Genomic DNA, 25,039 nt, shown 5'->3' on the forward strand with positions numbered 1-25,039 from the left:
AGGGTTATTAAGGATGCTGAATCTATATACAGTTTTAACCAGAAAGTGGAGGTTGGTGGACTGATTTTGATTAATGTCTTGATCATTTGAATTGTACAGAATGCTTATTTGAAAAAAATATGTAGAGGTAATAATTTCCATGTTGTGCTCTCTATCCAATGGTAGCAACACTGCTCGTGGTAATACTCAACATTTCTGGGTTCACAGTACTGACAACAGACTGATTGTGACCCCTCTGTAACCTTAGCGACGCTGGCTTGGTGAAGACAGTGTTATTGAGCATGCCTCTGAGGGAAACATTGACATATCAACACATTTAATATGGAACAGTACAAAACAGGTACAGGTACAATAAGTCAGATCCTCATATAGTGAAGCATTTTCCAAAGTGAACTGTCCAGACACATTTATTGGGCGGATAACATTACTCAAACACAGTGTATGACCATTGTAAACAATAAAACAGAAAAAGGCATCGGCTCGGGCTGAGAACTTCAGGAGGACTGCGCCAAGCTTTTTAAAATTCACAACTTTTTGTCTTTTTTTAAAATCCTCTTTATATATCTTTTGAATGTTAATTCATTACTTTTCTTTACATATTCATTTTTCTGAAGTATTGATAATAATAATATGTACAAACGAGGCAAAGACACCGGTTGTTCTGAGGCCGTAAGAAAGCCTGTAAATATTCGCTCGTCTCCATGACATGACTCTGGTTTTGGAAAATGGCAAGGTAAGGCTTGGTTCCCTCTGTTGGTTTTCTGATTGCATGCCTGGGTTGTGACTGTGATGCAGCAGCCGTGTGAGGCCGACCACTTCGGGGGGGAGGGGGGGGGGGGGGGGGGCAGTGACTTAGTCCTTGGATGTTCCCACTGATAGCAAAATGTTTATGTACAAAGGCTTTAAGTCCCATCATTCTCATATTAGTTGGGATGCTATCAATATTCTTTTTTGTTTCTTTCCAAGTGTCTTTTTTTTGGTTTTGTCCCAAAAAAGTATTGGTATCAAAATGTCTGTATAGATATAGTTGTACAGTGGGGACAGGGCTTGGTAACATGTGTTAGAGGGTTTAAACTGTTCAATGTGTGTCTTTTTGCTCGCAATACAAAGTTCCTTATAATGTCCTGTGCTGTTTGTCTTTATACAATGCCATGACATAATCTTAGATGAGATGCAGCACGGGCTCTTCCTCTCCTCCATCCTCTTCCTCTCTCCACGTCTGACACCCGTCTCCATGCTCAGCCAAGGGAGGCTACTTTAGCAACCACTCGTTCACTGGAAGAGAGGAGAAAGACAGGAGTTAGAATACTGATTTATATTTGCGAGCTCTCCACAGTTCAACTGTTCTCCGGCATTATTCTCCCTACACCATATTTCATCTTTAGCAATAGCATGTAGTTCAAAAGGAATGGCCCTGCAGTGGATGCCCTGGTGTGTGGGTGGAGTTGCAGCATTTAGTGAAATTCATATCCAAAACACAAGTAAACAAGGACATTTGATTGAAAAAGTGATTTTCTGAAACAAAGGAATTACAGGAGTGTTGTCATAATCTCAATTCCCTAAATCAGGTTTTAAACACACACCGTGCACACACACACACACACACACACACACACACACACACACACATACACAATCTCTCAACCATTGAATAAGCAGGTCTACTTTTGCATTTTTTTGGTTCCTCTCTGGTGTGTGCATTTGTTCCAAAACCAGAGCGATTTGAGGTGGATGGGGGGGGGGGGGGGTATCTCACCATAGTTGCTGCACAAAATAAAAATGTCCTTTATGGGGGTTCAGTGGGTCGAGTAGAGCATAACATTGAGAGAGAGAGAGATACGGACGGACAGAAAGACAATCATGACAATCACGATGTGTGTGTAGCAGCGACGTGCAGTCAGGGCAGGCAGGGGAGGCAGAGCCTCACCTGTCATACTCATAGACTGGCCATACTCCAATGTAACGGAAAAAACAACTAAAGAAAAACTAAATAGTAATAATAATAACATGTCTCCACTGATCTGTGTTGTAAATGTGATTTCTGTATGATTCCAATCGCTTTTTATAGTCAAAATCAGCAAATTGGCCGAGCTCCGCTACAACTACATGGGAGCGATGAGGAGTGAGGCAGGGACGAGCTCTGCCTCTCGTAAACCCACAGTAACTTGCTCGAGCGCGGGCACTAATGTAACGCGGGCACTTATTTTGTGAGCGCGCTCCAGCCAGTTACTGTGGGGTGAGGTGAGGCACAGATGAGCTCTGCCTCACCTCAAAATGCGTCACCTCACAGAAACTGGCTGGAAAAGCGGGCCCTAAGCGCATGCCTGCACCATCTCACTGTATGTCACCAATGTAATGTTTAGTAGATCCCTTTATTACATTTATCCTCGCCATCCATAGTCTCTAAATAACTTATTTCACGTATATATGATATTTAGGCTCGCTGGTCTCATCATACAACGACAATGAAAAAAGCACCAGGAGGAGGCAGCCATAACCTCTGCCGCACTGAAGGGGGCGCACAGTGAGCCCACAAGTTCTTGTTGCTACTGTTATTCTACGCAGAGACGGTAGCAAACAACAAACTAGACTTTTGAAACTAGAGGAAGATAAGGAGGACTTTTACAAAAAAGTAATGGAGATTGTTGTCCAGAAGGATAGCATGGACTTCATCTTCAAGTCAAGGTAAGACCACCATTGTAATGAAAATGGGATCTTACTAAGAAAGAACAATCCAATATTTAGATGTTGGGTATCCTTTTGTTGAACAGGTCTGTTTAAAATGAATCTGAAGCATCAGACTAAAAAAGCTTTTGAAAATAACCGAATATTTGATTAAGGTCAAAATATAATATTTGTAAATCTGACTCTGAAAGAGTCAGTGCCTCACCAGCCATGAACCTCACCGCACGTCACTGGTGTGTATGCGCGTGCATGTGTGTGTGTGTCAGCCACAGTACAGTAAATGTTGAACTTCAATGTAAAGACAATAATAAATAACACAGTGAATAGCAGGGACAGGGGCTACCTTTGGCCTTTAGTGTATCTATACTTCAGCAGTGAAATTCAACATGTGTTCAGCATTGCACAGTTGCCCAGATATATCGGCTGAAACAGAGGGGGGGGTTTGTCAAATAAGGTAAGTATTGTAGCGATCCTGATAGGCTACTCAGGGTGCCACTTAGGCATCCCCCGTCTCTCTGCCAATCATAGAGCTGCACCGTGATGGTGGCTGTGGTGTGGGCCTGTGGTTGGTGGGGGGGACGGGGAGTTGTGACGTAGACAGTGCTATATCTTGTGGTTGGTTTAGGAAATAAGTTAGTGTGCGGTAGAACCCACGAAGTGTACTTGACCTGTTATCATCTGTCTTCAAATACTAGTTATTAAAGCCTAATAACTACAAGCCTGTCTCCGACTCATCTTGGGAACGTTACAGTATGTATTGAAGTCAATGGAGAGAGAAAACTTATCTTTGGATCCCGTTTGAATTGTGCCACGAATTACACATATGATGTTTGTCAATCTTAAGAAATATTTTCCGTGTCAAAAAAGTCACAGTTTGTTGTAAAACTGTTGAAATATAAGACTATGAAAAATACGCAACTAGAAAGACTACAAATCCCAGAGTCCCGGTCCGCATGCTGGCTCTTACGGAACCGACTAACTCCCCTTGTGTGTATGTACAGCTCTCAACGTGCCCAGACTTGGAGTAATTTTTCACCTCTTAATACTTTCCGCCTCATTCTGAAAGAAAGAGGTGAAATGTGCTAACGTGACGGCCATCTTGGTGTTGGTGACGTATGTGAGACCAGAGATGTAGTTCATTGAGCGCTTCACACAAACAAATGTGTTACTTCACAGTTTTACGACACATTTGAAATGTTTTGACTTGCAAAATTATCTTTTAAATTGACAAATGTTTTGACCGGAAGGGGAGGGACTTTGCCTCTCTATTGAGCTTTGAGAGTTTTCATATGTCACTCAGAGCCAAACAGGTGTTCAGCGTCAGCATGCTTTATCCCAGACCTCAGCTCACACCAGCTCTTTACATGTCTTATTCATTCAGTACAATAGTGAGTGAAGTTCAAGCAATGATGTTTTGGAATCAATGTGAGTGTCAAATGTAAAATGACATCAGGAGCAATATTCCCCCTTAAAGATGATAGTATGTTGAGTTGTATTGATCGTGCTTATTTAACAGAAGATGAGGAAGTGAATATGTGATGTTAGCTGCCAGTATAGTTGATTTTCTGCATTTACACCTCTAAAAGAATAGAAGTGAGCTTCTTCATAGTCGCTTTTTGTTCTGAAAAAGTGTAGGTGTGCTAATGCTATGAACAGAGTGCACAGATGGGCCTGCATAATCAGCTGAGCGAGAGAAATAATGAAGACCAAAGGAATAGAGATGGTGCTGCATGGTGACAGGGGGACCTGATTGTGTTTGTACCTCGGTATTGGAGCTTCTGGGCCCGGTTGTTGGGGCAGTCTTTGCCCTGCATGCTGAAGTTGATGTTGGTGCGGATGCAGCGGTTGTTCAGCTCCTGGACCGGGCGCACATTGTCGCTCATGCTCAGGAAGATCTGAGACGGCTGGTTCTGGCTCAGCAGCCGCAAGGAGTGCATCTAACAGGGAGGGGAACGCACGTTAGAGAAAAAGGACAAGGCATCATTTGGGGGGAAGTGTCTTACTCAGGGACACAGTGACATGCTGACTGCAGTGGGGATGGAACCAGAGCTCTCCAGATCCCAAGTTAACCACGGCCCCTGGTAGAGCCCCCCACACACAACAACACAGACTATAACACCCCTTGTTGTTTAATACCAACTATGTGCAATATGTGCAATATATATATATATATATGCCGTTAATAACTACAATATATACCTGGCTGCTAAATCCTCACAACATTACAGGATGTGTATTTTATAAATTGTGTAATTTTTATCATAATTGTTTTATCTTTAATATTTTAATACTTGTTAGGTAACATTAAGCTGTCTGTGGCTCTTTTCTGCTGTAACAATGTACCTTTCCCCTCTGTGGGACTAATAAAGGTGTTCTGATTCTGAAGCTCAGCACACTAACCCACTGAGCCACAGCCTCATGTAAAATACTCCAAGTATGAAGGATTTGACAAAAGAAGCGTGTTGGAGTAAAAGCCTCACAGCGGTTAGCAGACAGAGAGAGATGTGTGTTTGCGGGGGGGGGTCACCTGCATGCGTGTGAGGTACACCGGCTTGTTCATCAACAGCCATGTGACGGTCTCAAAGCACGGAGGGGTGGTCATGGATCCATCGTAGGTGATGAAACTACTCGTCTCCGGGTAGATCTCCTCTATGTTCAGGCTGGTCAGTAGATACGCATCATCTGTGGGGAGAAAAGCTTTTAACGAGTCATCACAGGACAGTGCTGTGCTTTTACATTTTATGTGTATGTTCAAATAGAGCAACACAAAAAGAATCAAAATGGTGCCACCAGAGGACTCAAATCATTTCCCTCAACCAAATGTTCTATTTCCAAAGATTTCACAAGAATAATAAAACTGGTGAAAGTCAGAAAAGTGTTCTTGTTCTTCCTCTAATCATCTGCACCACTGCAGTAGAGGAGTGGTCCTGATCCGGTCTGTTGTCTCTGACGCAGATGGGGAATCGCTATGGGAACTGGAGGGTAACATCACTCATGTTCACAACTTAAAGGGATAGTGGAAATGGAACCTCAAATAGTTTCGTTTTAACTTATATACAAGCATAATTACGTACCAAAACAATCACACCTGATTAAAAAAATATAATAAATGCCTTACGCATGTTAGAAGCACTTTATTGGCAGCTTCCCCGAAGTTTTTTAGAAACGAAATGTTTCTCAGCCTAAACCGGAAGTGACGAAAACTCAGGAAGACGATACGATAACAAACCATGGCGTCTATGCAGAATGAACGTGGAAGGGCAAATATACCAGACAAAGAAGAAGGATTGTACGAGGTATCCAGTGATGATAGCGAGTCAGATACATCCTCTCGGCTTTCCTACGAAAATGTCGTTTTAGGAACTGAATCTGAATCCGGTTCAGTAAGCGACGATGGTGACAATATTGAGGCCAGACGATGAACCATTACGTCCTTATTTGTTCGAGCCCGAGCCCGAGGTGATGGTTCACGGCATGGGCAATGGCGAGGATGACCAGGACCAGGCGCCAGATGATGCACCCCCTACGCACAAATAATCTTGACTGGTAGGTCCCTAAGCATAGCTCACGCATCTTAAGATCACCTGTAGCCTTTACAAATATTAATCATTGTTAACCAGTTAGCCCGAAGGTCCCCCCAGTGGACCCCTCCCACAGTTTTTTTTCTCTCACATGTCTCAGGGCTCCTTAACATTTATGAAACTATTAATGTTTCATACCCTTTTAAAGGTAAGAAACTCCGCTAACTGACAATAAGAACAATTGTTAGCTAAAAAAAACACAAGAGTAATACCAAGCCTTTGAATTAGCATTGAGCGAAACAATGCTAACTAATGCTAACGCTTTTTTACACACAACACACGGTAGAAATGCCTTATTACTATCTTAACTGCACAAACAAGATATACGATTTAAAGCTGAGACTCCACAGATTCCACACATGTAATGTCATCACTGTAAGACCCTCGAATTCCTGGAGCTATCAGCCAGAAAAGAGAAAGTAAACAACATCCTAGGATAGCCAGGCTGCCTGTCAAGTGTAGGCTGTACTCACAGTACTGTTAGTCTATCATGTCTATATGATGACTGTAGTGTACACATTCGACACTGTGTACCGGATAAATGGCGTTGTACAAAATGGTACAGGCTAATGATGCATTAAATCAACAAGAAAACATAATAAAATACTCACTTCTTATGTATTCCACTTTCAATTTGAGCTAGAGACCGAGGAATCTCGAAACAATCGTCAGTAAAATGACGGGAGCACACGACTGCCGAATTACTCGTCAGCTTCGGCTCCGTGAAGTTTGCCTGTGTTATCTGAACAAATTTCACCCACTGACGACGAATGGCTGGGTTTCTTGGAAACGCATGCGTCGATACTGCCATTCTCTGCATTTGCTGTCGCACTACAGCCATACAAACACAATCTATTCACCATAATAAAGGTCGGCTATTCACATGCAAATGCTATTGAATGTCCGCCATTGTTTGTGCCCGTCTTCCTTTGCTCTCGTCATCACCCGAAGATTCCCGACGATTCCCGAAGTATTTCGTTTCATTGAGAGGGCGCAGTAAAATTGAAAATAAAATGAAACTAGGCGCATGAAATAAAAAAAATTGTTTATTATGCTTCTTTTTTATAAAAATACAAAAGTTAAACCCAAAATTCGCGGATTTCCACTATCCCTTTAAAGCACAGGAAGATACAAATATTAAATTAGCAAATGAACTCAAGCTGCCTGCAGATACACATTTAAGCTATTTCTACGGTACTTATTATGTTATATTTTTATATTCAAAAGTTGATGTTGATTGTGATGGCTGTAACTTCAAGCCTCCCAACCAACCACACATCCTAAAAGGTATGTTTATTTTTTGTTAAACATCACACATACACAGACACATTTTTAACCACCCTCTTTTACTTATTGAGTGCACGAGTGTGTTGTGTTAACCCCAGAGTCTTGCAGCCTGCAGGTTTGTGTTTATGAATGTATGCTGTAGAGTTTCAGCTGTTGCTATGCATAAAACTAAAATGTTATAGTCGTCCCGACATTTCTCTGTAAAAAAAAAAAGTATGAAGTGAAATGTTTTGATTCTGAAGGACACACAGTGTGTCTGTGTCTTCACTCACTTCCTGTTCCCTACACAATCAACTAGAAATACTAAGTGCCTAAAACTTGCGTAAAAAGTAGCAGAAAATGGAAATGCTCAAGTACAAATATCTAAAAATGGTACTTAAGTACCGTATTTGAGTAAATGTACTTAGTCACTTTGTTACTATCCTCCTCAGACAATAAGTCGTTTGGACATTATTCTCACGACTTCACTGAAAGGTTTATTAACATGTGGTTCATTTAGCAGGGAGCAGTGTGAGCTACTGTTGGTGCTATTGTTGGAAATGTATTAATACCACAGTTCTGCACACTCATCAGAACAGTGGAGTGCACTGTGTGTGGAACAGGGGGTGGGGGCTCTTGTTTTATGACAGTTCACCTCGTACCTCCTGCTCTGATGCGCGGGCTGTAGACCCCTCCCACTCATCAAACACTGAGCTCATCTTCCATTTCTCCTGCTTCTTCTTCCACCATCACTCAGTGTGCTGTGAATGACAGGCTGTTGGTGTTGCAGCACAGCCTCTTTTATCCAAAGTGTCTCCTCTGTCAGGACGCTAATTAGACAAACTGCACTTCCTCTTCACACTCCAGTGACACGCTCTCCATAACGTGTCATCTGCTGGGCCGCTGCTGACAAATGGACTGCCGGTTGTAATGAGGTTACTGCAGTACACCGCTGCAGCTTTAATGCTGATTTCACTTTGCTTCGCATGACTATTAAATACTGGGTCTTGTAAACAGAGCCCTGTGGTTCAAAATAAATGAATAACACAATAATAAGCACGATAGGGTTAATGTGAGAAAATCCTGGTGAAAATATGTTTCTGATCCTCTCTGCATGAGGAGAGGGATTTGATTTCACTATGCAGGCATTTCATTTGAACATTCTAGTCTATGTTATTCCTACTCTGTTTCTTCTTGCACTGGTTTATTGTTTTTTTATGTGGTGTATGTGTCAGTGGCCAGCCGTGACTTTTATACCTAGGCCCTCTGACCCCCCTTTCCTCGAGAAAAAAGAAGAGATATTACGTCCAGCCATAGACTGTATATGTCGGCAATCTGCAGAATCCTATGGTGACGTCACCGGACCCTACGTCCATTTATATACAGTCTATGGGGTGCAAAACGCATCAATGACAGCGAAGCGAACCCTCTAACCACACAGAACAACACCATTTATATAAAACACCTATCATGACAGGGCAACCCACAGACAAGTAGCAATTACAATGAATTAGTCGGCACGGCGGCCCTCCTGTCCTTTTGGATGAAGCACTTGATGGCGGGGTCATGCAGCTGATACGTTGCCACTCCAGTTTATCATTGTAAATCAATCTTGAAAAATGACTTCGTTAATAATTTCGCCAACGATGTCCTCACTATCACTGAAGTGAGCCATCATGAACGAACTTATGCTAATCTTAATCTATCGATCATAAATCTAATCGATAGATTTATGATTCGAAAATAATAAAAGTAGGATAGACATGTGGATATTATCCGACTGAACACAACGTGCATTTATCTAACAGGTTCGTTTTCCACACACCTTATTTCCAGCTATCTTCCAAAACCCTATGGAGAAATCCCATTGTTTTCTGTCGAGGGAATCCGAGTGAAGCTTACTTGCGTGTTTTAGGACGCGTCACTGCACCACTTGCATAGACCTCACAGCGGGCGGATCTTGTCATAAAGTCCGCGAAAATAAAGCCCGCCCATTTAGAGGGAAGATATGATTGGTCAATTGTACTGTCATTTGACATTACTCTCTCATTGAGTTACTATAGCTGGCCCTCTGTGAATGTAGAGAGGGACCAACAAGCTCCTCCCGTCTTCACATAACTCGCAGAGACGGCATTTAACCTTCACATTCCAATAGAAACTGAACAGGCAGATTCGAAGGATTTATTTCTTTGGAAATATTATTTGAAATACAATTAAATCAAGTTATTTTGGTAAAACTAATGAAAAATGTAACAACAAAAACATATAAAAAAAAATATTTTAAATTTTTAATGTTTTTTTTATGTTTTCAAATATTATTTCTTAGAATATCTTAGGCCCTCAGAGAGGGCCTAGAGGGCCCTGACGGCTCGCCACTGGTATGTGTTATATATTATAAATGTGCACTGTTGGAGGAGCCTGTGACTTCAGAGTTTCATTGAATCACCACACTGTAACGCCTTTGAACTTTGAACTCTGTTGCTGATCTTCCATCATGTGGCTGAAATATATTAGTCTCTCTGGAGTCACACACACACACACACACACACCACACACACACCAACACACACCACCCACACACACACACACACACACACACACACACACTCGTAAAAGTAGGGCTCCTGTGAGGCAAGCTGCTGTGTGGCGCTGCAAAGCCTCAGAGACAGAGGTAATAATGTGGCAGAGGTGGGTGCATATACATGCATATGTAGAGCGCAGATGTACCATCACAGTGTGTGTGTCTGTGTGTGTGTCTGTCTGTCTGTCTGTGTGTCTGTCTGTCTGTCTGTCTGTCTGTCTGTCTGTCTGTCTGTGTCTGTGCTGTGTGTGTGTGTGTGTGTGTGTGTGTGTGTGTGTGTGTGTGCGTGCGTGCGTGTGTGTGTTGTGTGGCACCCTCACTGGTGGAGGGTTATGCCTGTGGAGTCATAAGCGTGAGGGGGCGGTGTTGGACTGTATGTGTGTGTGAGACAGTGGTAATCGGAGGGAGTTTTGACAGCTGTCAGAGCCCCCCCCCCTGCCACAGCCTCCTGTCCCGCGTGGTGCCCTCAGAGACTCCTCCACCAGCCACCAGGGGTCAGTGTGTTTATCCCTCCTCTCTCTGCTCCCATTAATCCAATTACTTGTCTCTTTTTTTAAAGCTAGCCCCGGGCCATCTCCGTGCAGTGCTGCAGAGAGCAACCTCTGGAGAGCAGCTGTCGGCTTCTGCCTCACATGCTGCTTCACCCACAGTACACCCCCCCCCCCCCCCCAGCATAAGAGTTCCCATGCATCCCTATCCTGCAGCATCCTTCAACTGGCACTTTGACATTTCTGAGAGATCCGAAAGAAAAGCACTTATTAAGACAGATTTGATGAGAAACACAGATGTACCATAGGGAGTGGACACACACCGCTCCTCTGCAAGGGTCACTGTGGCTGCAGTTGCAAAGAAAATGAGTCTATTGTTCACAGTGTAAAAGCTCAACCGTTGACTTTAATTAAATGTATCATGTCAACAGATTTCACATAACTGTATTAGGTTAGTTGAAAGCAATAATATTAAGTTTGACCTAATAAACTTGATATTATTACTTTTTACTAATCTAATACATACAATACAATACATTTATAAATCTGTTGACATAATACATTTAATTAGAGTCAACGTTTCAGTTTGTTCAGTGCAGCTAGAGAAACACTGCAGAACGTTTTCTATGCACCAGGCGAGGAATACTGAACTGACTAGGCGCCATCTTTGCTCTGGTTTCCAGTTCTTATAATATATCAATTAGTGGTTCAAAGTAATTAAGTACATTTACTCAAGTATAGTACTTTGTTGAGGTTTTTGTACTTTACTTGAGTTGCTTCTTTATACTTCTACTTCTACACATACATACTTGTACTTTTACTAAGTACAATTTGGAAATCAGGACTTTTACTTGTAGTGGCGTATTTAAAGAGTATTTCTTCCAGCAGTGATACATATAGATCAGCAACCATGACCAGTCAAGGTCTCCACATGTTAAAGCAGATTGCCTGGCGTTTCAGTTAGAAATATACAAAGCCTATGAATCAAGAAAAGATATACCAGGGTGTCCGCGGGGTCTTAAAAAGTATTACAAGTTGATAAATCAATTTAGCGAAAATTAAGGCTATTAAAAGTATTAAACTGCATTTCCCAAGGTGTTACATGTTGTAGCTTGTTTTCAATAAGTATATAAATGGTCCAAAGAGATTGTATTCTACAGTGTGCCTGAATGTAATCATTGCGTAGGTGTGTAGTGTGATTCTGTGTACTTTATTTATGGCATCCCGTTGGATTGGACGTTATCTGAACAGGACATCGCGCGCTCACTGCTTGATAGCGCGAAGGTCAGTTTACGCCGGTTGTTAAACAACATCGTTATGGGGAAATGCAAGTCTGCGTCCAAATGGTTGGAAGATAAGGAGGAAGGACAATCAATACTGTATGTAGTCAATGTGAGGTAGAGTGTGTCGCCAAGGTAACCGGTTAGAACTCCAAGTGACGATGAGGTCTTAAAATGTACGGAAAGGGTCTTAAAAAAGGTCTTAAAAGGTCTTACTTTGACTTCAGGATTCCTGCATATACCCTGTATATATATGTGTATAAATAACCAGTACACTTGTAAAGATTTCTGGTCGCAATATTTGATAAAACAGAGTATTCTTCTTCCTAACGTAATCTACAATCTTTAGCATGTCTGTTTCAATAGCTCACCATCTGCAATAGTTAGCTAATTGGCTTTCATTAATAACAAATCTTAGGCATTGTAATGACTGCACACGGACACTTACTTTTATATGTTATTCTTGTGATGGTGTCTCTGTTCAGCATTCGATTTAGGAATGAGTTTGATGTCTCAGCAATCTGCAATAAAGGACAGACACAGGAAGAAGGGTGAGGTTACATTTTAGTCATAGCTTCATGTCATATCTATTCAGTAGTACAAACTATATAATAGTTGATTATACAAGTGTACTTTCTTTTATCTATCACCTTTAATGCCCATGAAATGTCAAAACCCACTGATGTATTTTGCACAGTCAGACTCATACACTGCTGCTTTGCCTTCTGGAGAAAAGGCTCCCACTGTGTTCAAGAAACCATTACAAAGTTTGACACAAACACCACGTTTTGCACCCATAGACTGTATATAAATGGACGTAGGGTCCGTGACGTCACCCATAGGATTCTGCAGAGTTGCCGACATATACAGTCTATGGCTGTGACGTAATATCTCTTCTTTTTTCTCGAGGAAAGGGGGGTCAGAGGGCCTAGGTATAAAAGTCACGGCTGGCCACTGACACATACACCACATAAAAAAACAATAAACACAGTGCAAGAAGAAGAAACAGAGTAGGAATAACATAGACTAGAATGTCAAATGAAATGCTGCATAGTGAAATCAAATCCCTCTCCTCATGCAGAGAGGATCAGAACATATTTTCACCAGGATTTTCTCACATTAACCCTATCGTGCTTATTATGTGTTATTCATTTATTTTGAACCACAGGGCTCTGTTTACAAGACCCAGTATTTAATAGTCATGCGAAGCAAAGTGAAATCAGCATTAAAGCTGCAGCGGTGTACTGCAGTAACCTCATTACAACCGGCAGTCCATTTGTCAACAGCGGCCCAGCAGATGACACGTGCATTTTTGCTTTATTGGGGGGGTCTGGGGGGGGTCCGAAAACCAGTCAGTATCTGGTGTGAGGGGTAGGGTTAGGGTTAGGGTAATGTTGTGAATCGAGTGGCCCATGGTGGTGGTGGGGTTATGGTATGGGCAGGCGTATGTTATGGACAACGAACACAGGCCACTCGATTCACAACATTACCCTAACCCTAATCCTACCCCTCACACCAGATACTGCCTGGTTTTCGGACCCCCCACAGACCCCCCCCCAATAAAGCAAAAATGCACGTTTCAGAGTGGCCTTTTATTGTGGCCAGCCTAAGGCACACCTGTGCAATAATCATGCTGTCTAATCAGCATCTTGATATGCCACACCTGTGAGGTGGGATGGATTATCTCGGCAAAGGAGAAGTGCTCACTATCACAGATTTTTTCAGATTTGTGAACAATATGAGAGAAATTGTTATTTTGTGTATAAAGAAAATGTTTTAGATCTTTGAGTTCATCTCATGAAAAATGGGAGCAAAAACAAAAGTGTTGCGTTTATATTTTTGTTCAGTGTATGTGTTCATAAAATAGTGTGTGTGAGCTTAACTGTGTGTATTAAACAAACAGAGCATTTCCTGTCAGCTTGTTTAAACTGTAGTATGTGCTCATGTGTTTCAGTGTTGGTGTACAGGCTGCTGCTGGATCTGCTGAGTGAAAGGCACCTTTTCCTAAAATCATTTCTGATGCTAAATATCCTGCTTTCTTCTTTCTAAGGTCACACTGTTCTGTTGTGTGACCTCATACACATCAGTAAAAACATCTTGTTGATATTTATTTTCTCTTGGATTTATTTGCATTGCATTTGACATTGAGGTAATCCAATAGTAATGGAAAGTAATCAGGTTACATTACTTTTATATTTTGATACTCTTATGTTACTGATTACTTGTTCTTGCACGTAACTAGATATTAAATGGGATCTATTTTTAAAGTGACGCTCCCAAATCTGCAGATATACATATTCTACAATTCCATAACACATAGCGAGTCAAACTGGTTTATTCCACTAATATAAACATCTTCCATGTGTTGGAGACGCCTGACCTGCCTCCTTTTCTCCTCTAGTCCATGCCTGTCCTGTGTTCCCGCCCACAGACACCAGCTGCTCTCTCTCCTACCAGATTGTTGCTGTTGTCCCACTGTCATTGTGCTCCAGCTGTTCCCTGTCTGTCCTCTGCTCTCTGTCCTGTATGCACACTGTTTTAGCCCACTCCTCCTCTGCAGACTACACAATGCTCAGTTGTACACTTGATTCTGACCCTAGGTAACAGGAAGTGAATGATCATCCCTCTGATTCCGTTCTTTCCTTTACCTCTGTCTCCTGGGAATGACATTTACATACTAAGTTTCTTCCCATCTTCTTCCGGCCTCATTAAGGCCCAGTGGGCCTTACAGGGCTAAGGCCCGGGACCCCCGCTGACAGTGACGATTATCCACCCCATTAATGAACATCATGGGAACAATCTCTTGTTCTTTTGAATACTGTAAATCCTGAACAACCCTTTGAACCATTGTTACACATTTCTGCTCCACACCTCTAAATCTGCACAGCTCTCCAATTTGAATATAGCATTTTATTTGACTGTACTCTGTGTAAATGTTTTCTTTCTTTATTATTTAAATGTCTTTAAAATAGTTTCTGAACTAGCTTTGATAATAGTGCTATTTTTGCTCATTTAACCCTTGTGCCCTCCTCGAATTTTCAACCTTTTGACCCCTTCGTGGCAAAAATGTACATGCCCATAATAACTGCTATTAAATCATACATCAATATTTTTTTCCACTTTTTTTTTCATGAATCACTTAAACAACTTCTAATGTACTCAAAACTACCAAACATTCAACAATGTTCTGGATTTTAACCCTTTAAATGCCTGTTTCATTATTTGAATGATTTCATTTCTCTCAAAAATGCCTCATTGACTTCCATTCAGACCACATTTTTTGATCTCACTGCCATTGCAGTATAAAACCATGCATTTTGTAATGTCAGCATTTCATTTAGAAGAAAAGTAGTGATATTTGATATTTCTACTCAGATTAAACCTGTAGGCCGATGCATGACATTCTTACATTTTTGCCAGTTATATTATGGAGCCGTGTGACTACCAGGGGGCCCAGAGAGTGGTGTGTGTGTGCGTGTGTGTGTGCGTGTGTGTGTGTGTGTGTGTGTGTGTGTGCGTCATTTCCAGCAGCAGACCAGCAGGTCCTGCAGCATGTAACCTGGCGCTCTCTCAGGTGATGGGACAACTATTTTTTAGGCCTGTGCACAACCAGCACACACCTCTCCTCCCTCTCCGTGTGTGAATTTGATTATACTTATTTAAATATAGGGAGGTGGATGGTGGGCCTAATGAATGGCTGGATTTCATTTGTATTACAGGAGTTTTGTTTGATGTGTCCTCTTTTGTGCGAGGCATGGTTCACATCTGGCAATGCTTCTTAAGAATAGCAAATTGAAAACTGGTGTGTATTTTTTATAGGGCAGGGCAGCTTTAACCAACACCTCCAATCTCGTCTCATTGATTGGACTCCAGGTTGGCTGACTGCTGACTCCAATTAGCTCTTGAAGAAGTCTTTAGCCTAGGGGTTCACATTCCACCCTGCACTGTGAATGTTTTCATGGTGTGTTCAATAAAAACATGAAAACATATCATTGTTTGTGTGGTATTTGTTTAAGCAGACTGTGTTTGTCTATTGTTGTGACTTAGATGAAGATCAGAACACATTTTATGACCAACTTATGCAGAAATCCAGGTCATTCCAAAGGGTTCACATACTTTTTCTTGCAACTGTAAGTTCCTACATTTTGACACACAGATACTCGCCACCCTAACTTGCACAGCTTACTACAGAAAGAACAAACTACTTCCTGTATTGGCCCTGAATGTGAATCATGAGCTGCATCCCAAGTCTCTTATGGCGCTTTTCCACTGCAGGACCTAGCACGGCTTAGTACGGGATGGTTAGGCCTTGGTAGGCCAGGCTCACTTGATGTAGTGTTTTCATTACAGTTTAGTAACAGGGGTAGTAACTATAGTAACGCAGTGTAGGCGGGGTGATCGGCTGTTTGGCAGGCGGAGAGATGCTGCATAAAACTGCAGTGACGTCATCTTCAATGCGAACCACAAAACCATAACATCAGCCGTTAGCTCTTAGCACTCAGAGCTCACAGCTCCTCATATCTGTTCAGAAACTAGACAAAAGTTAAACAAGTACAAACCACAGACTGTCTGTGTCATGGCGAATACAGTCGCTGGTTTATGTCTGTAGGCCGTTGTTGTGAGTGTGGACGGAGCATATACAACGTTAGCTTAGCCTGGTCGATCCGATCTCCATTCAGACAACACGCATTTTAAAAGGTTTTTCGCCTGCCGTCTTGTCTGCAGACCGGTATCAGTATGTTGTTACTTCGGCATCATTTTGAAACGTGTATTACAATTAAATCACGGTCAAATATGTTCATGTTGTTGTTGTTGTTGTAGCCCCCTTGCCAGCGATTCTCTCCACCATTCGGCAGTCGAGAGTATTTACGTCACTAGTTTAGCATATTCAGCCCGGTTGTTGGCCCGGTAAGAACCTCGATTTTGGAGGGCCAGAAAAAAGGTGAAAAGGTAGCCCTGGGCCGGAACTACTCCTAGTGGAAAAGCAAAAAAAAGCGTGCCTGGTTTGGCCCGGCATGCTTAAACCGTGCTACGTGCTGCAGTGGAAAAGCGCCATTAGATTACACCATGTTTCCCTCACTTGCTTCTTAGTTGTATGTTGTCAGTTTTGTATACTGACCACATACTTAGGAGTGATTCACCGGAGTGTAATCTGATGCATTGCACTGATGTTAAGTAGCATTAGTGACAGATACACATTAAGGGTGTGGTCGGCCGGCTGAGGTTTTTCCCCTAAGGATGGTCTGGTTTTTTCCTCGGTTATCAATCGAATCAAGATAGGAGCCAGGAAATGACAAATAAGAGACTTGGGATGCACCTGCTGTGTCTTCCAATATGGCCATAATTCCTAGGAGATCGGGTTGGAAGAAATACAGCAGACATTTCAAACCTTGCCACCACGACATTTTGTTGAAATGTCTGAAAAATCACATACTTTAGTGACAATGCTGGAAACGGATCACATTAACTTCCCCCATTAGCCGTTAGATCCTCACTCTCACTCTGCCTCACTGGCTCCTGTGTTCAGTTCTTCTCTCACTCGATACTGAGACATGCTTGCTAATAGCTATGGGAAGCACCACACCCTTGATGTCCTCCCCCGCGCTCCTCTCGGACTCCTCTCTGATTTCCTCTCCAGTCCGTCTATCCCTCACTCATGCACGGTGGACTCTACAGCACTAATTGTGGAGATGTCTTTGAGCGAAGTGATTAAAAAGAGATGTGCTTGTCCTCCCCCTTTTCTCACTGCAGCTGAAGTGACTTAGTGTCTGACCTGTTCCCTGTGCTTCTCATGCATGCATAATGCTTTTACCAGACACTCATGCTGCATTTCATTTCAACCATTTTCCTTGAAAAGCTCCTCAGGGAATTATTCATCTATGTCTTCTTTTCCAGGAATATCAATACAGTAGATGTAAGAAAAGTACAGGTTTAACACAAATACAGTTGATCGGAAACATGATAACCTCAATCAGAGGTGGGAAGTAACTAAGTACATTTGCTCAAGTACTGTACTTAAGTACAATTTTTAGATATTTGTACTTTACTTGAGTAATTCCATTTTCTGCTACTTTTTACTTCTACTCCACTACAATTCAGAGGTAAATTGTGTACTTTTACTCCATCTCTGAGGGCCTAAGATATTCTACAAAATAATATTTTAAAACATTGAAAAATATATTATATTTTTTAAATATTTCTTTAGTTATATTTTTCATTAGTTTTACCTAAATAACTTGATTTAATTGTATTTAAAATAACATTTCCAAAGAAATAAATCCTTCGAATCGGCCTGTTCAGTTTCTGTTGGAATGTGAAGGGTTAAATGAGCTTCAGGGTTAAGGAGCTGGATGAGCAGGAACCTCCTGAAGCTTAACGGTAGCAAAACTGAGGCCCTGCTCATCGGCTCCAAATCCACCCTCACCAATTCACATATCACCCCAGCATCAAACATCATCATCGACGGCTTCCCCATACCATTCGCTGCCCAAGTGAAAAGCCTCGGTGTCATTCTGGACGGCTCCCTCTCATTCGCACCACACATAAAAAACATCACCCGCACCGCCTTCTTTCATCTTCGGAACATCTCCAGACTCCGCTCATCTCTGTCCCAACCCAGCACTGAAATCCTGGTCCACTCATTCGTCACATCCCGGATTGATTACTGCAATGCACTTCTGACTGGCCTTCCCGTCAAGCTCCTCAATAGACTGCAAATAATCCAGAACTCTGCTGCCCGGATCATCACCCGCACGAACTCATCCGACCACATCACCCCCATTCTCACTCAGCTACACTGGCTTCCTGTACGCTACCGTATTGACTACAAAAACATTCTACTCATATACAAAGCTGTCCATAACCTTGCCCCCATCTACATCTCTGACCTCCTTCAGGAGTACACCCCCTCCCGCACCCTCCGCTCTTCGTCCGTAGGACTTCTCACCGTCCCAAGCTATCGCCTCAAAACCATGGGTGCTCGAGCTTTCAGCTGCTCCGCTCCCAGACTCTGGAACACCCTGCCACTACACATCCGACAGTCTGATTCCATAACAACATTCAAAACCCAACTCAAAACCCACCTGTTCAAACTGGCATTTTCTTTATAATCTGTACCCTGTGTCCCTTTGTGTCCTTTTGTTGTCAATTTCCTGTTGTTTGTCTTGTTTTACCCCGGCTGATACTTCACTAAATCCACTGTTTTAATTTGTAAGGTAAAATTGTAAATGTAAATTGTAAATCTGTAACCCTGTAAGGTGTCCTTGGGTGTTATGAAAGGCGCCCCCCCAAAATAAATGTATTATTATTATTATTATTAAATGAAAGAAGCTCGCGGATACAAGCGGCCGAGATGGGTTTTCTCCGCAGGGTGGCTGGTGTCTCCCTTAGGGATAAGGTGAGAAGTTCGGTCATCAGGGAGGGACTCGGAGTTGAGCCGCTCCTCCTTCGCGTCGAAAGGAGCCAGTTGAGGTGGTTCGGGCACCTAGTTAGGATGCCACCTGGGCGCCTCCCTAGGGAGGTGTTCCAGGCACGTCCAGCTGGGAAGAGACCAAGGGGTAGACCTAGGACCAGGTGGAGGGATTATATCTCTTCGCTGGCCTGGGAGCGCCTTGGGATCCCCCAGTCAGAGCTGGTTGATGTCGCCAGGGAAAAGAAAGTTTGGGGCTCTCTGCTGGAACTGCTACCCCCGCGACCCGACCACGGATAAGCGGGAGAAGATGGATGGAGAAGCTCCTTTGGCGGTCTCTGCGAGTTACAGTGAAGAGAGGAGCTGATTGGTGGTCCAGCTATAAATTCACAAAGGGCCAGCTATAGTAACTCAATGAGAGAGTAATGTCAAATGACAGTACAATTGACCAATCATATCTTCTCTCTAAATGGGTGGGTTTTATTATCGCAGACTTTATGACAAGTTCCGCCCGCTGTGAAGTTTATGCATTTGTTATAACAACGGCGGAAGTAGCTAATTAGCATACGTTCATTCATGATGGCTCACGTCAGTGATAGTGATGACATCGTTTTCGAAAATGTTAACCGAGTCATTTTCAAGATTGAGTTACAATGATAAACTGGAGTGGCAAAGGATCAGCTGCATGACCCTGCCATCAAGTGCTTCATCCAAAAGGACAGGAGGATGGACTTTGTGTTTGAGTGATTTGATCATCAAAGGTAGGCCTGAGTAATTTTCAATGCGGGCCGCCGTGCCGACTTAATTCATTTGCAATTGTTACTTGGCTGTGGGTGCCCTGTCATGATGGGTGTTTATATAAATCAGAATAATGGTCGAAGTCTTGACTGATGATATCCATGTATATCTTCGACCATTATTCGGAGGGAAATGCTACAGTAAGAGCTTGTGCCTCTTCGGGGGGTGCTAACACGTACACATAAACTTTATCCTTTACTTTCTCCGTCGTTATATGTAGATATTACTTTTCTCCGTCACGTTGTTTCCATAGCAACAGCAACTTCCTCTCAACAGCGTTAACTTGCCTTCAAAATAAAAGCATGTCCATACAAAATAGGAAGCCAAGCCAAATTACACTTAACTGCAACGAAAGTAACAAACACAATGCAATATCCTTTTCAATTTCAAAGAACACAAATTGGGTTATTTACAGGTGTTGCTTCGTGTGGTAGAGGGTCGCTGTCATTGATGCGTTTTGCACCCCGGTGTTGCAGTATAACTTGAGTCATGACAACTGGCGACATTCTATTATTTTCGTCATAGGAATCCGGGGCGTGTACATTGAGGACCCATTGTTGATTTACCATGTCGATCGCCTCGTTTGTCATTTACGTTAATCTTTTGCTATATCTGCCTTCCTAAGATCACTTTGATGCACATTCAGTACTCGTATGTGAGGTTGTGGGTGAGAGGTGGATATCGTGACGCTTACAGGGAGGTATCGAACATTACAAAGTAGGTGACTGTGTGGATGCCTGTTCAAAATATTGCAAACTTGAATAAATCATTTAAATTATATATTTGTGTCCGACTTTCATTTGTACATCGTTCTTAATGTGATGTATAGTAGCTCTGATAGCTGTCCATACCTTCAGACAGCCTAAAAGTAAAACACAAGTTGTTTATTCACAGCCCGAACGCTCATCGAGATGACTGGATCACTCATGACAAGTTGTGATCAGCTCCGATTAAATTGTGATATAAATCTTCCGTGGCTATACTGATATGTCACAGTAACGGTCAACCACAGAAACGTAAGTCCAGTGGGGCACACGTTGAATACATATATAACATTTGTACATTGTTCTTAATGTCACCTGTATAGTAGCTCTGATAGCTGTCCATACCTTCAGACAGCCTAAAAGTAAAACACAAGTTGTTTATTTACAGCCCGAAAGCAGCATCGAGATGACTGGATCATCTGCAGTGTTGGGCAAGTTACTCCCAAAATGTAATACAGTACATTACTTATTACTGTCTTTTTTAAGTAATAGGCTACGTTACATTACAATATTACTGTCTCTGAAATGTAATGAGTTACACTACTTTTATATTAGCCTACTTTTGATCACAAATACATGGATCCTGAGATTGAAGCTCAAGCCGGTGATCAGTGAGATTGTTCTAACAATTTCCAATAAATGTTATTCTGAAACATAACTATCACTGTTGTCTTTCCTTCTATAAATGAAGCCAAAAATATGTCAAGCTGGCGCTTAGCCCTCCAAAAAAGTGCATGGTTGCAACTTAGACAGTTAAGCATTTTATATCAGTGGGTCCTCATGGTGCAGACAGAATTGCTTAGACACAGGTGTCACATGAACTTTAAATGTTCTGGAAAGTTCCTTATACAGCTTTAGCCTTTTTTATCTCATGAAGTCCCTAAGTGACACACCCTGAACAGTCTGGTGGGTCATGGTCCTTGTCATTTGCTTTTGTGTTCCCATAACAACATGTCCAAGATGTCCATGTGCCAGGCTAACACATGTGACAGAACTAGCTACATTTGGAAAGGTTTTTTGTTGCTAAAGTTAACATTCAAGCCATTTAAGAATAACAATGCTTACATGACATGTCATTTGTTAAACATTAAGCTGTCTTCGGCTCTTTTCTGATTCTGATTACATATAACCTGTTGTAGAAACATTTATTGATGAAATTGATATGAAACAAATGCCATAAATATTGCTGTGACACTGATGTCACATCGGGACATCAACCCTAAACATTCACAGTAAACCCGGAGTGACATATATGCACAATTACAAATATGATTATGATCTGCTCAGTTAATTTAGCTGATTCAATTATATTTAGTTAACATATTCTTTATTATTCAATTCAAGTATGTTCAAACAAATGTAAACCAAAACATCATCCTCATTAATGAAGTTATAAATAAGAGTTACTTTACCATTAAAGCCCAATGTGACACATATGTCACATTTCAGATATTTGACACTAGGGGGGGTTACTTGTCAGAAATGTGGTCTATTTAGTCTAAATGACGTTCCCCTTAATTTCCCCAAAAGTAGAAATGGGTCCGGGTTCTTTTGGGTTAAACGTATAGGCTTAAAGGCATAATAGAACTACTGTATTATATGTATTCAACGTGTGCCCCGCTGGACTTACTTTTCTGTAGTTTACCGTTACTGTGACATATCAGTATAGCCACGGAAGATAGTTTGTGTGTTTCATTCCCATGCATCAAGGTTATTTTCATGTATGTAATTGTTTTTCCTGCACAGTGTAGAGTCTTGTTGTGATGAGAGGGATACAGGTATTTCATTAAAAAAACGTGCTCCCTGGAGAATAGTGTAGAGTTATATTTGTATTTATTCATGTTAGCAAACTATGGATAAGCTTAAAATGAGAATAATTTGGGTAAAACTGTGAGCTGCATTTGGGGCCTGTTGACATGTGTTTTTGAGGACAAAGGAAGATGGGGGAAGGGGGAGAGCATGTCCTGATTTGCATTCAACTTAGATCTAGCTGCAGTGTTTTGTGAGGTTAAGAGAGGTCCCTTGGGTTTCTCTGGTGGTTATCAATAGTAGCAGTTAAGTGAATACTGTTCAGACAATACCTGTGTTTGTGTTTTATATTGATTTCTCTGTTTTATCCTTTCATAAATGTAAGGACTACAAATGGCTATAAACATTCTGGGCTGGTTGGAGTAAACAGGGTTTTATGGCTCTGTGGGGGAGGTTGTAGGTATGCAGGCCTTGAGACCTTTTGTTGGAAAGTGAGCCTGTTTGGTTTCCTGCTGCGTTTCCTGCTGCGTGCGTCTCCCAATGAGATGACCTGAAAAGATGACCAGCTGACCTAACACCAACCCCTCCTTCATTACTCTGGTATATATCCGGTGGATCCCTGGCGTTCGGCCTCTTCTTCACATGCTGCCCTCGGGTGAAAGTAGCTCTGTAGTATGCGGACTAGAGCAGGAGTAAGCCGGCATTACTCCTTAAGCATTGCAATATAACTGTAATATATCATGTTGTATTGTAATGATTGTATTGCATTGTCATATTGCCATTAAAGTAGATTATTGTTAACGGTTACTTTGTAGCTATGGATTCCTTCCTGTATTATAACCAGCTTCATAGGAACGCGCGGAGATTTGAAAAGCGGACCAGTTATCCCTCCAAATCTCCAACAATAGCTACAGCATTTATATCACAATTTAATCGGAGCTGATCACAACTTGTCATGAGTGATCCAGTCATGACGATGAGCGTTCGGGCTGTGAATAAACAACTTGTGTTTTACTTTTAGGCTGTCTGAAGGTATGGACAGCTATCAGAGCTACTATACATCACATTAAGAACGATGTACAAATGAAAGTCGGACACAAATATATAATTTAAATGATTTATTCAAGTTTGCAATATTTTGAACAGGCATCCACACAGTCACCTACTTTGTAATGTTTGATACCTCCCTGTAAGCGTCACGATATCCACCTCTCACCCACAACCTCACATACGAGTACTGAATGTGCATCAAAGTGATCTTAGGAAGGCAGATATAGCAAAAGATGAACGTAAATGACAAACGAGGCGATCGACATGGTAAATCAACAATGGGTCCTCAATGTACACGCCCCGGATTCCTATGACGAAAATAATAGAATGTCGCCAGTTGTCATGACTCAAGTTATACTGCAACACCGGGCTAGTGTTGCATGGTGTACCGATACTTGAAAGGTACCGCGATACCCTGCCGTTAAAAACGTTACGATTCCTCCGTTTCATTAGTATCGGTACTTTAAGAATGACGGGGAAAAGTACTCCGGTGAGAAAGCGCCGTTTTAATAAGAGCCGTGTGTGTTCAGCGCTCTGCTTCCACTCCCTGCACTGCAGCCGTGCCTGCAGTCCCTCCCCTCTCAAGCACGCTCTAAGTGCCTCCCCTCTCTCGTGCACGCGCTAGCTGCCAGAGCATGTGAGAAAACGGGGAGCAAGTGGCTGCAAGTGGGAGTGCAAGTGGCTGCAAGTGGGAGTGCAACTGCCGCTGCGCCTCGGCTTGTTGACAAAAAAGACGGCAGAAGCGAAATGTGGAAGTATTTGAGCTATATCTCTGACAGTGAGGGCAAGCATACGGACACCACGAGGCCTGTCTGTAAGACATGTTTTAGATCCCTGCAAACCAAGGGAGCCAACACATCAGACTTGGCTAAGCACCTCGCCGACCGGCATCCAGAGCTGTTTAAAGAATTTAAAAACAGACAGGTTAGCGAATGTGATAGATAACATAATTACATCATGCTCAAGCCCATGACCTCAAATCTAAGTCAAACTAGTGTAATTTATTTTGTGACAAACGAACGTTTTAGTAGTTTGACGAGGCAATTAATGGCAATGATAACTGTCTAATATGGCTATCTTTTTAGCTAACCTAACAATGTGGCTAACATCTGCAATGTACATTTTGTCAATGATTATTTATATTACTGTAGCCTACTATTACATGTTAATAAAATATAAAGTTAACTATCAAAGAAATCACATAAACTCAAGTATAAAGAAGAGACCATGTTGTAAGAAAACACTTAACAGATAAACTACAATTTTATTGATCATGAAAATAATAAAAGAAAAGTATCGAAAAAGAATCGGAATCGCAATTCTTGACTTGGTGTCGAAACCAAAATGTTGGTATCGTGACAACTCTACTCCGGGCCGTTGTTTTGATAT

General features: G+C 42.0%; 1 protein-coding gene across 1 annotated transcript in view; it reads right to left on the bottom strand.

Moving 5' to 3' along the window:
• Positions 1-302: 302 nt before the first annotated feature.
• Positions 303-25,039, bottom strand: part of LOC117532483 (carbonic anhydrase-related protein 10) — a 40,240-nt gene continuing 15,503 nt past the window's right edge. The window contains exons 3-6 of the mRNA XM_034195832.1: positions 12,330-12,402; positions 5,213-5,367; positions 4,448-4,622; positions 303-1,275 (exon numbers count right to left, since the gene is read on the bottom strand). Coding sequence (XP_034051723.1) covers positions 1,253-1,275; positions 4,448-4,622; positions 5,213-5,367; positions 12,330-12,402 — 426 coding nt within the window. The 3' untranslated portion in view covers positions 303-1,252. The remainder of the gene's footprint in view (positions 1,276-4,447; positions 4,623-5,212; positions 5,368-12,329; positions 12,403-25,039) is intronic.

The sequence above is a fragment of the Gymnodraco acuticeps genome, unplaced genomic scaffold (genome assembly GCF_902827175.1).
Source record: "Gymnodraco acuticeps unplaced genomic scaffold, fGymAcu1.1, whole genome shotgun sequence".
NCBI classification, from domain to species: Eukaryota; Metazoa; Chordata; class Actinopteri; order Perciformes; family Bathydraconidae; genus Gymnodraco; species Gymnodraco acuticeps.